Source organism: Catharus ustulatus, chromosome 2 (genome assembly GCF_009819885.2).
Source record: "Catharus ustulatus isolate bCatUst1 chromosome 2, bCatUst1.pri.v2, whole genome shotgun sequence".
Taxonomy (NCBI): domain Eukaryota; kingdom Metazoa; phylum Chordata; class Aves; order Passeriformes; family Turdidae; genus Catharus; species Catharus ustulatus.
In genome coordinates this window covers 43,317,945-43,330,942 of record NC_046222.1, presented here as the reverse complement: position 1 = coordinate 43,330,942, position 12,998 = coordinate 43,317,945, and the positions used below count along the sequence as shown (strand labels likewise).

Below are 12,998 nucleotides of genomic sequence, written 5' to 3'. Positions count from 1 at the left end.
AGAATACATTCCCTGCCTGAATTCACAAACCTGAGGTAGGATATTCAGAAAACTGAATTTTAAGGTTCAGACCATCTGCAGCATTAAATATGACACTGCACATCTCAGCCTCACTAGACTACAACTGCCACAAGGCAGAATTCAAGGCAGATTCATGTTCCTCTCTTCTGGTGTCTTGTAAGGAATACAGCAAAAAATTAAGTTCTGAAAGCATGGTATTTATGGAAATACTACACAACCACCTAACTGTCTCTCAGGCACAAAAAGCTTCAATATAAAGATTTTTCTTTCATATCATTCTAATGGCATTCCCACATATTTCCTACAAAGAAATTAATTTTGGCATATAAGAGCAGTGCTCTGATATAAGGGCAGTGCTCTGATGACTGGTGGCAGTCTGATCACTTGTGGGCACTAGAACTACATGATGTCTTCAATCTGAAGAACACTGGGCTTCCTGGTCAATGATTAAAAGCAAACAGATGAGAGATGTGCATTCAGTCAAAAAAAAAAAAAAAAAAAGTGCTCAGAATACTTCAGGAAACTGCTAATTAGAATAAAGCTGCATGGCACTGGCTTCACAGAACTTGGGGAGGAGCTTCTGTATCTTGCAATATCTCACACTAGTACAAGAAACCCCAGCTGCTTCAGGCTAGATCCATTGCAGATACGAACTTCACTGCAGCAAAGAAATTATGCATTTACAGCAACTGGGAATACAAAGCAGCTGGGAATACTGCCTCCTGTCTGCATCCCACAGCAAGTCTGACCACTAAACTCCAAGGATACTGAAGCTCACATCCTCCACACCCTCGAAACTTTGGCAAACATGCTGTCAGCTCATGACAAGCCATAGAGTTGAATCACTGATATCCAAGAACTTGAGCTGCTTGGTCAGCAGAGTTGCACAGGACGGTGGGGGTAAGGACCTATTTATCATTTAACCCAATCAAGAGCTCTGGAAAATGCTTTCAAAGAAGGAAGTGGATACAGAATGAAGTGTGAGCATGGTCAGCTGGTTCACAAGTGACAAAAGTCACTTGACCAGCTCCCAGTGAAACACCAGACTGTTCCACATGGTTTAACCTTTTTCCTAGATTGTTTGCAATATGCTACAGACAAGCCTGACTTGAGCTTTCTTGGAATAGTCCTGATGAGAGCATAAGCGCTCACATGCACAGCATTATCAGTCAGGGCACCCAGTCATTACAGCAGGGTGTAGCAGAAAGTCACAACATGCATCAGCCTTCCTGCCAAAACTAGGTCACAGAGTTTTATCCACTACTTTCTAGATCAAGTTCTTCCACTTCTCAAAGCAATTCAGGTGCCTATTGCAGAGAGCCAGTGCTGGTTGAAGCTGCTATTTGAAGGGATATTCAAAACATTCAGTGATGGGCTGACTGGTACGTTGTAGGTCCTGAAGGAGATACACACAGGCATCACAAATGACAACATTTTTTAAAGCCCTGTATATCCTCTCATCTGATTTATATGTACTTAATTGCAGTGTCTGAAAAATTCTCACCCCACACCAGTTCTAAAGAAAAATGCATTGCTTAAGAAGTCTGCCTGCTAATACGTTTTTTCCAGTCCTCTTCCCTGTTCAGAAACAAGCTAGCAATTCCACATTCTTCAAGTGAGCCTGATCTCCCCAGCTCCCCCTGCAGGTTCATCTTAATCTGTAGGAAGTACACTTGGTTCTAGTATTACTAGTTTCCCACCTGGAACAAATTAATAAAATGTCAAGTCCTGAGCAGTCCTGAACTTTCGTACTTAAAAAGTTTTCACAACTTTTGTCAACTTTTTAAGTTGCCACACAAGACAAAGGAGCTTTTAGAGGCATTTCAAAACCAGAAAAGGAAAAGCACATTAATCAAAGCTGTTTAAAACTACGTACTAAGGTTTTGAAACGTTTACATTTTCAGCAACAAAGGGAAGTTATGTAAATGCAATAAAGTTGGACAAAACTCTGCATTTGAAAGAATTAAAGCAAGCCAACCTACAGGTAAAGAATCAGATCTGGAATGAAGACTATCCGCACTCAGGCTCTAAATGTGGGCAACTGTGGACTGAAAGATAACTGACTTGAAATGAGAGCCAGACAAACTGACTCACCACTGCAAGGCCCTGATGCCATTAACCTGGCAATATTCTTCCACTGACTGACACGAAATTCTTGCAAACTACCTATGAACATCTCTCTTTGGTAGGTATCCACCATGCAAGTCTAGCGATACAAAGCTGAAAAAGGTAATGAGTCAACCAGTAAGGGAATAGGAGCTCCCAAACTATCACCTTACAAAACAAAATCCAAGACTTCAGAGGTGCCTTGGAGATCCTATTATTTAGCTGCACCATCCCTATAAAGTTCCAAACACAGAAAAATAGCTTTTACATTTAATCCCTAGCAGAGACTGTATAGCTACCCTCTGTCTCATCTTTAAGGTCATGAGGACCAGGATTTTTGTCATTTGAAAAATAAATTCAGAAAGAAGTATCCGATGCTGTTGGGATTTTGGGGGACTACTGTTCATTTTTAAATAAAGAGAAGTTCACTCCCCTGTTCAAAAATGAAAGAAAGACAAATGGAATGAAGTTTTATTCTACTTTTGCAGGCAAAGAACCCAAACTTTTGTCAGGAAAAGACAGCATTCTAATCATTGCAGTCTACAGAGAAAAGTCAACAATGGCAACAGAGTAAAACAAGCCCAAGTTTGAGAAGTAGAAATATTTTAATTCAGTCTTCATAAAAACTATTAGTAATATATATTATACAAGTATCAAGACATGAAAAAACTTTCAAAGTCCTGCTCTTCCTGCAACAGTTAGCTTCTTTTCTCCTTCAGTCGAGAAGAGAGCCAAAACAGAAGTAGCTGAAGTTAATTAACATTAACTATTAATAACAGCAATCTTAGTATATTTCCTCACATCCACATGGGAGGAAAATAATGAGCAGTTATGCCAAGCTCTATTTCAGGAACTTAATCAAAAACTTCTTTGAATAAAAGTGACACTAGTGAAACCACCTCCCCTACTCAGAAAGGAATGCCACAAAAACCTCACCCTAATATTGAGTTAGTTTTACGAACAGAGAGTCTTTGGCACCAAAGGCCTTCTATACATAATCATACACAAATCATAATGAGGATACACTTTACTATCACAAAACTTTGTTAGGTAGTTGATCAATCCTCTTCTGTACCACCATTTTCCATTCATAAGATGCTGCTGTCTTAAGCTTCAGCAGTTGGAGGATGGCAGAACAAAGATATTTTGCAAATTTTCCTCTTTACGAAAGAAACGTCCGAACTGTACCCTTTATTGTCCCCCTGCAAATAGGGCATTTCCTAAGGGATGGTGCACATTCTTTGCACACCACTAAGTGACCACATGGAATAAAAACAATAGAAACCTCTTTGTCCATGCAAACTTTACATGTTCTTTCCTCTTGCAATCTTCTTAATTGTTCTTCCATAGGTAAACCTGGAAAAAAATAGATAACTTTTTGTCAGCCTGATATGTGAATATATGAAAATATCTTTATTTAGAGTGTAGCCATGCCCCTTTTCACCTTTTATTTCCCTACCTGTATTGACTAAATATAGATGGCAGTGAACATGCTTTGGAGCTCAGAAAGTGGCAAGCAAGGAACTAGTTCATACTTTTCCAGTTCTGTTGAGATGGACAGCCCAGGGGTTGGAGGCCAACCAGTGTTTACATTTTAGCAAATGCTGTACTTTTCTTGGTTGGTTATCAGAAACCCAAGCACAGCCTTGACTGGTAGAAGTGAGCTGTATCTGGGCTTGTATACTTTTCTGCAGTCTATTAACAGATTAAACTGAAGGACCAGAGCAAACTCAATCTCATGTCTGACAAGTTTTTATCTACACAGCTGTTGGTCAAGCTAGATCTCAGGACACCTATAACCCATTCTGGAAAAGCAGAGATGATAACTGTTTGGAAATGCTGACCAACTATTCATTCCCTAGCCTCTACCAAATGCCTAAATGCTTGAATCAGGATCAAGTCCAGCATGTGCTGCTTGAATTGTTGAGCTCCAGAAAGTTCTACATCATGTCATGTGCAAAAGCATGAGCAAGGCACAGGATACAGCTTAGAGCTGACAGACTTACTTGCAAGTATGCACATGCACTTAACTTTTGGTTAACTTTTTCAGTCCATATTACTAAAGCAAAATCAGAGAGAAAGTAAAGCACCAAACCTATTTCTTAACCAAAGTTATTTTCTTTTTTATGTTAGCTGTTTGTTCTACAATAGTGTTTAAGATAAGAAGGTAGAATTTAAGGTACCTGAAACATCTTCTGTGGGAACATACTTGATGGTCTTCTCCACTAGAATAAAAAAAAAAAATCCTTATCATTTAACCAATCTATGTTCAAACAACATCTGTTTGTTTCTTTTTCTTTAGACTGCTGTGAGAGTACTGGTTAGACTTCTATAAAAGGATATCCTTTAAAAACAAAAGGAAGCCAGACAGACATACCAAATAAATCTTTGTAGAGCACAGGATCACAATCTCGTAGACAGTTTCTGAAGATGCTGGCTGCTTCATTTCCTTTCACTAAAATTGTATCTATCAGTTCCCTTGCCTGCAATGGTATCTGAGTCTTCTGCTTAATAACATCATGCTCGAGTTCTGTTATCACTTTAGCTGATAGCAGACTGCTGAGGATTGGGAGTACACATGTTAAACGCTGGAATAAAGCCATTCGATTCTTCTGGATCAAGTACAAATCATCTGGAATGTAAGGTGGAATTAGGTAAGAGAATTAGGAATACACTACTCCAAGTTGCATTTGTTTAACAGTAATTGATACATTCTTTTAACTCTATTTGCAGTGCTTGCTTATTACACATCATTAATAAAACCCTCAGCAAGTTTCAGTGGTATTCACGTAATGAAGAGACTTAAGGAAACCACATACAAGCAGCTTCTGAGCAAAAACCTGTTCACCAAGGACACTTCCTGCTCCCATCTCTAGGTTCAATGACCAGAGGCACTTGTGAAACTCTGTATTAGCGAGACTTAGGCTCTCTGGACTACTGCAAAGAAAAAACTAACACCAATGCTAACTCATCAACAGGCCAAAGGTCAACTTCCGTCAGTGCTATGCTGTAGATAAAAGAAAGCTCTTCTAAGAAGTGCCCAACACAATTATGTACAAGAGAATCAGAAGTACAGCACAACCAGACTCTGGAGACTATTTTAATACTCCACCGCAAACAAGAATCAATCTATGTTTTTTTGACAGAAATGTAGCTAGGAAAGAAGCATCCTTAATTCCCTTTATAATTAAGAAGTTTCATTATGCTTCATAGACTCAAAATCAGGAAGATTTCTTCAAAACTTACATGGCATTGAAGCAACAGGAAATGTTAAAGACATCAAATAAGCAAACTGCTAACATACATAGGCTGAGTCAGGCAGAAGAGGATAGCTGTGGCCATCTTACAGAATCTGAATTTGTAGAAGTTTATGGCCCCCTCTAGGAGGTGGCTTACTTATTCGAGCAGCTTAAAGAGCAGGTAAATTTGAATAAAAATTAGTAGAGTGTCCCAAGTGTTTCAATAACAGCAATAAAAAGGCACACAAATGAAAAAAAAAGGCTTTGGAAAGAAGAGGTGATTGTGAACACTTGGCCTCTGCTATGAACCATTCTCCTAAAAGGAAAGAAACAATTCTCAGAATGCTGGTTCCATGCAGATATCCTGACAATGCTTTTAGAGAAGCTGATCCTAGCAACAATTAAACTAAATCACTTAGTGCATAAAAACAAATATAAAAACTATCCCTACTACTAACTGCTTCAGATTTCACTTTTATTTATGCCTGATGCCTACCTGATGCCACTTCTTCCAATTGCTTTTCTTTCTCTTCTTCAATCTTCTCATCTTCAGCGGTGAGCAGATCAGACACAAGATCATTAACAGTCTTGTAGTTTTCTCCAGTGGCCAAGATTTTACTTTGCACTGTTTGCTTTATTAGCCTTCTACTGAATCCCATCTCCAAGGCAGCTTTAACCACAGGCGTGTTCATCATGATTGCATCTTCTGAATGGCTCTCTCCAGGTTCAAAACGAATAACTAATCAAAAAGGGAAATCCTTGTGTATAATATAAAGACTAAAATACCCATACAACCTCAGAAGTCAGACACATCAACATTACCTACACACATGAACACTAAGCAGTAGAAAGTTTCAACTGTTTAAAGAGAATTTTTTAAAGCAGTTTTAAAAATGGAAGCCAGTCACTCAGTCATGGATTGAACCAAGATAAACATCAATCCATGTCAGGCCTTTGTTAAAACCTAGATTAATCCAGAGAAACCACTGAGAATTCCATTGTGTCCTACCAGCTTTTTTTACACTTAGCTATTTCCAACTTCAGCCTTGAAAAATGGCCTGGGGGTGTGCCAGGGGTGGGGGAGGGAAGTCAGAGTTCATAGTACAAACAATTGCGCTATTCCAGCTCTTGATCAGTAATCTGCATCCAATTTAGTAAACACCAGACACATGGGATTCTGACTCATTGTACTCAGTCAGCAGGGACAAGGACAGCAGAAACTCCCAGAGAGTGAGTGGGTTTTTCCACCATAACTAGAATCCAGCCTAGAAAGACCTCATTGTATCAGCCTGTCCTACCTTAACTGCTGCTGCTCAGCTCAGCATTTACCTAGTTACATACCTAGAGATGGAATTGCAACGCTGCATAGTCATGACACCCCCTACAACTGTCCCAGCAAGCTCAACACTTGCCTTGCTTTAACCCAACCCTGAAACAAGATCTCTTAGAAGTGTTTCCTTCATCAACACAACATCAAAATGGTTAAACTTTTAGGAAACAAATCTAAGAATTGGCTATACAAAGCTAACTTGCTTAGCAATCATTAAGTCTGCAAAATGCTGAGGAAGTTTAAAAACATGCTTTAAAATATACATACTTGGAGGATCAAGGTTTTCATCTACAGGCGGATCAGAGGTTGACAAGAGCTGTAGAACACAAAAGAACTATGTTAGTATTGAAGTACTGCCCCTCCCTGTGTACCTTTCTAACATATTGTTCGTTACCAATCTTGCTAAGCTTTCTACCCATTAATTATTTCACTTGAAGTTACACAAGTCTGCACGTTTGTGCCACTGTATAACCAATACAAAGCCGGCACTGACCACTTCCATGAAAAGGAGTCTGGTTACTCTTGCCATAAGAATTACAAATAGAAATAATTCACGTTGTCCATGACCGATTTCTGAAATAATAATTACTGATCTGCACTAAATTTCCCTCTGCTAACACAAAGAAGCTCACTGCCTCATGGACTCTCCATAAATAATCTGGAGAGTCCAAGACTAGCCATGGTTCAGCACTGGTTTCTTTTATGTGCTCATGAAGAGCATTTGTGTTAAAAGCCCAGGAGAAACATATACAGAAGTGAGGCAGAATAATGGACAGAACTCAAAAAAAGAACACAGCACTGTTCAACAAGGGAAAATCAAAGTTACAGGACAGTAAAAGTTTACCTGTTCAAGGAGATGGGGGAATCTGGCCTGAATTTGATTTACAAACTCTCTTCCTTTTACACGAAGCAGATATTCACACCTGAAACATTGATAAAAGTATATCAAATCATACATTCTACTTCCCAAAGGAAAAAAGAATGGAAGAATGAATAAGTTTAAACCCAGTGTAAGTTAAATATATTTCTCTTCCTTCAGAAGAGAAAGAATACTCTTACTTGGAAGCTTGGTGCAGCCTACTGTCTGGTGACACTAGATAAAGTTTTTTCATGACATTCAGCTGTCAGTAGGCTTGTATATATAAATGCAGCAGCTTTACATTCTGCTATCACTTGTAATCAAAATGGCATGTCATGAGAAACAACACTGTCATAATCACTACAAAGTGCAGGGACAAACTGTTTCTATCTTGCATCTCACCATTCTTATCTCCTATTCAAATCATTCAAAAGAAAGAATTTAACAAAATATAACACCATTATCAAAGCCAGATCTGCTTCACTTCACAGGTTTATCTTTTATGTACATTTACAGACAGGCTTAACAGTAAAAAACAACAGTGACATTTAACCCTACATACATCATGTAGTCCAGCAGTAGCTGATAAATTGCCCATGAAAGCCTAGCTGGAGACCTTCAATGAGAAGAACTATTATTAGCTTTCCTGAAATTAAGTGCAGCTATTTCTATAATGGAGGTGGTGATTCCCACGGGCACAGATAGCAACTAGGTATGAAATTGCCATTTAATTATAGGTGACATTGAAAAGTTATTTCTGTCCTTTTTCCAGTAGAGACATACTAAAGAGCCACTGACACCTTCTTCACAAGCCCTTCCACAGAAGGAAACTAAACCGCACAAGCAGAAAAACTGGTTCAAGAGCATTCAGCATGGGCACAAAATCAGAACCAATGAGCTGAACATTCCTTCCAGTTAATTTCTCAGCAGCCTTTGTTCCCTTTACTGATCAGCTTACTGACTCTTTCTTACATAGCAAAGTATGCTCACTAACCACGCAGTCTCACTTACTGCTAGTGATCTGGGGATGCACACAGCTTTTAATAATGAAGGGGAAAGCATTATATGCCATGATTAATGAAGAAATGTTTTAGTTACACCCACCTACACATTTCAGAACTTTTAGACATACATGCAATACATCCAAATGAAAGAGTGAATCTGTACATCAAATAAAACAAAACTATTGTGCAGTACATATCTGTGAAAACTAGAACATTTATGAATATGAACAAATTATGATAAAGATTTTGCAAGTTACCTTGGAAACCACTTTGCATGTTCAATCCATGGATCATCTCCTGATTCCCAACACCTTAACCCACCATCACAGCAAAAACACTTCACATCATCATTGCGACCTTAAAAAAAAAAAAGGCAAAACATCTAGCAAACATTGACACAACTAACTTGAAAGTAAATGTTGACATAGCAGTATGAATAAAACTGGAGAAGTCTGGGTTTCTTACCTACATAGTAAAAGCCAGCATCTGCAAGCTGTTCAGGCTGAACTGGAATTCTGGTGGGCCAATTTATGAATGTTTTAACACGTGCTTCATGGGTTTGCATGCTCACATTTGAAACATTGAAACTCTGCTGTTCACGGATAAGGTTTTCCACAAAAGGGCAGTTGGGATAGTGTCTCCGATGCTCTGACACAGCATTATCTTTTGGTTCCCAATTACACAGCTGACCACCACAGGTAAAACAAGCAACTTTGTCTGCTGTCCCCAAGTAATAAAGTCCAGCCTTTGCCAGATCAGTGGGTGAAAGAAACGTCAGTGGCCAGGAGTGAAAGGTGCGTAGCCTAGCATCTTCTGTCCTCATAAGAGGATTGTGAAGCTTAGGGTTCAAGAATGGAAGGTCTTCAACTGCCCTAGTAGTTACTGGGTCTTGAGGAAAACTGGAAAACGAGCCACTGAAATATCCAACCTGTTCTAAACTTGGAGAAAGTGCTATGGAACGTAGAGATGGTGAGAGATTGCTCACAACTGAGGGTGAAAAGGCAGAACGAGATGACAGTCCAAGGTTGTTAACTGAAAGCATTCTTTGAACAAAACTGCAGCTAGGATACAGCTGCTTATGTTTTTCCATAGCATTATCTCCTGGCTGCCAGTTATCCAACGTTAAGCCACAACTGAAGCACTTAACTTTATCTTGCACACCTGTGTAATAAAACCCAGCCCTGGCAAGGCTCCGCTCAGACACTGGTGTGTTCATGGGGAAAGTAGAGAACGTTGACATTCTGTAGAGCTCACAGGACAGGTCATACTTCAGTTCATCGCACAGAGCACTCTGCCTCATGATGCTTGCCAAGAAAGGGCTATCTTCCACTATGTTCATAATGGACTGTTTTGGGAAAAATGGGACAAGTCTTCCTCTGGGAGGTAGTTGTGTGCATTAAAGGCAATTTGGAATAACCCCCGCCTGTACAAAAGCAATAAATACATTAAAGTGTAACTTCAAATGTGCATATGAATAGAACTGACTTTCATGATTCAACAGCCTTTAAAAATTTGGGAAGTTCTTGTACTTTAGTTTAGTGACTGCTTTCACCAAAAAAGCTTCCCCATCCCATTTTAACAACTGAAGAAAGCATGCTGAAAAGCAATTTCCATTGAATCATACAAGCATCACATGCTTTACTTGTTCGGTATATCTGGGAGAGCAGTAACAATTTGTCAGGCTTGTGGAGGTGGGATCAAAAGAAGAAAAATCTCAAATGGGTTTATTAAAATCCTTTGTCAATAAAGAAACTAAATTGGTGGGCAACTAAAACAACATTGTTCTTATCCAGAACATATGTTAAGTGATTTAAGGATAAGACTTCACCCTAGACAGCTGATAAATATGTAGCTTATATACACACACAAAGATTTCAGTTTGTAAAACTTTACCAGGAGGCTGAAAAAAGGGGTTTATCAAGTTCAAAGGGCACACAAAAAAGTAGAGACCCCAAACTGATATTACTAAACTGATTGTGTATATTTGCTACTACTGACTCCAAAAAAGAAACCTCTCAAGTTCTGCCTTTTGTTGTAGCAAGTTGTTAAGACTAAAGAAGTTAGTTTATACTCAACTTCACATGTATAGAATATTCAGCTATTAGAGAAACAAATCCTATACACTGTCTCAGACAAGGATGAACTCTATTAACAAACCTGGGAGAGCACCAGGCTTGTCTATAAGTCTGCACTGAATTAACAAAGCACTTCAGTTTTAACCTGGTGCCTTAATTACAAGTACAGAGTTATCAAATTTAATATAAATTAATTGCCTCACATTGATACATTCTGATGCTCCATACAGTTGAAATAAGTTTTTTCTGTGTGCCATGTTTATGGCAAACAGAACTCTCAGATTTTAAAAAAAAAGTATTTGATGCCTTAGTTTCTTTATTTCTGCACAGAACTACCTCCCAGAGGTAAGACTGAAGTCCCTTTTAAGGTGCCTACGCCTCCATCTTGGTACTGACTGTCCTCAAGAAGAAATTTTAAGTATCTGTAATTTCAATCATTCAATTTTTTTTGTGGCAGAACAAAACCTGTAAGGAAGAAAAAGAGTGTTTTAAAACACACGAGATAAGATGCATGCAATATCTATACAAACAGTAATTACAACAGCATAAGTTTTTTGCAATTATAGAATGTTAAGGGTTGGAAGAGACCTTAAATATCATCTAGTCCCACCCCACTTGGCATTGGCAGGGACACCTTCCAATAGACTAGGTTGCTTAGAGCCACATCCAGCCAGACTGCAAACATTGCCACTATTGGGGTACCCACAACCTCTCTGGGCAACCTGTTCCAGCGTCTTTCACCACCCTTGCAGTAAAGAATTCCTTCCTAATATCTAACATTAATTTCCTCTTTCAGTTTGTACCCACTACTGCTTGTCCTGTCACTACAGTTCCTGTTGAAGAGTCCCTCTTTGGCTTCCCTTCAGATACTGGCAGGTTGCTATGATGTCTCCATGCAAACCTTCTCTTGTCCAGGCTGAACAGCCTCAAACTCCTCTTCCTGTCTACTGCCAGCTAGAAAGTTTCAAGGAGACAACTTCACACACTGGGATATGGAGTGGATCTCACACTCTTCATTTCCCTATTATTGACGCATATGCAAAACTGTTTAACCGGCAAGCAGAATTTTTCTGGCAGATGGATTAATCAGGCTACTTAGTCACAAGCTGCATAACTACAGGTAAGATCCTGTACCAAAGAAGTTGCAGCCATTTAAACTGGTTTAAGTTTGCAGATTGCCAAACAATGAAGACACAGTTTTATAACATTGACTTTAAAAGTACTGGATTTTCTTATTTAGGTAAATCCAATTATATTTCAAGCAAGGACATCGGTAAAACTGAACTTTCCCAAAAATTCAGGTAAGGGCAAACCCAAAGCTCAAAGGGCTTTTAAATATGTAGCTATGAATAAATATAAAATTATGCATTTAGTAGTATGGTCTAGAGGATAGGTTTACAAAAAGTTTTTCCAGGAAAGACTCAGTCATGATGACACAGCACCGCAGAAACAGCCCCCTGCGCTAAGGCACCAGATCCCGAGCACCAGACCCCGCAGGGCTCCCAAGCCCGGCAGTGACAGCCCCACGTCCCACGTCCCCCGGGCCTCTCTCTCCGCTCCCCCTCCTGCCACCGGCCCCAGCCCCGCTTCCCGAGGGGTTCCAGCGGGGCAGCCGCGCTCCCCTCCAGTGCGGGGGCCACAGCCCGGGGCCGCACAGCTCCTTCAGCCCCCGCCGGACCGGGCACGGACACAAGGCACTGAGACCCCCCCGCCCCCTGACGGCCGCGCCCTCCCGGCCCGGCCCGGCCCAGCCCAGTCCAGTCCAGTCCTACCCGCAGCGCCCTCCCCGTACTCACCGCCTCCGAGCGGGCCCCCACAGCGGCCCCCAGCCAGGCCCAGCCTATATGCGGTGCCTGGCAGGGCGCGGGGGGGGAGCAGCCCCCGCCGGCACTGCCCCGCCCCGGGAACTCCGGGGCTCGGCCGGAGCTGCCGGCGAGCGCCGGCGCAGGCGACGCCCGACGGGGCGGGCACAGCGCCCTCGTGATGCCGGGGGTGGGAGGGGCTCCGGGGGCCGGCCCTCTTTCCCGGGGCTCGCCGGGCGGTCGCTCCGCCGTGCGGAGGAGGTAGTCCTGCCGTCAGCGGAAACCTTGGGTGCTTTCCTCTGCCCTCTTCCTCGGGCGGGGAAAACCCGGGTGTGTTTCCCGGGCGGGGATTTCCAGCCCGCCGTGAGCCGGGAAGGGGCGCGGCCGGCGGGGCGGCGGCCCGGGCCCTGGGGCCCGTTGTGCCGGGGCCGGGGCCCGGCGGTGCCGGCACCGCGCTCCGCGGCCGCGCCGCTCCCTGCCCTGGGCTCGCTGCAAATCCCGCATTTTCACCCTTGCTCCCCGGCACCAGCGCCAAACGCCGTCGCCCGGCCGCATTTCCTAA

The 12,998-nt window shown here is 41.6% G+C and overlaps 1 protein-coding gene across 1 annotated transcript; it reads right to left on the bottom strand.

Moving 5' to 3' along the window:
* Nucleotides 1-2,563: 2,563 nt before the first annotated feature.
* Nucleotides 2,564-12,542, bottom strand: BIRC2 (baculoviral IAP repeat containing 2). Its single transcript, XM_033052575.2, has 9 exons — nt 12,431-12,542; nt 9,025-11,099; nt 8,817-8,916; nt 7,541-7,619; nt 6,964-7,012; nt 5,863-6,105; nt 4,505-4,759; nt 4,311-4,352; nt 2,564-3,483 (listed from the first exon to the last, which is right to left on the bottom strand). Exons 2-9 carry the CDS (start codon nt 9,896-9,898, stop codon nt 3,290-3,292), a joined length of 1,836 nt encoding a protein of 611 aa, XP_032908466.1. The 5' UTR covers nt 9,899-11,099; nt 12,431-12,542; the 3' UTR covers nt 2,564-3,289.
* Nucleotides 12,543-12,998: the final 456 nt, after the last annotated feature.

What these genes read in the sequence shown, in the direction of transcription:
- BIRC2 (XM_033052575.2), bottom strand. Translation starts at nt 9,898, where the DNA reads ATGAACATAGTGGAAGATAGCCCTTTCTTGGCAAGCATCATGAGGCAG. An exon ending in TCCCCCATCTCCTTGAACAG is followed by an intron (nt 7,013 to 7,540) that starts GTAAACTTTTAC and finishes TGTGTTCTACAG; the next exon opens with CTCTTGTCAACCTCTGATCC. An exon ending in ATTGGAAGAAGTGGCATCAG is followed by an intron (nt 4,760 to 5,862) that starts GTAGGCATCAGG and finishes CTTACATTCCAG; the next exon opens with ATGATTTGTACTTGATCCAG.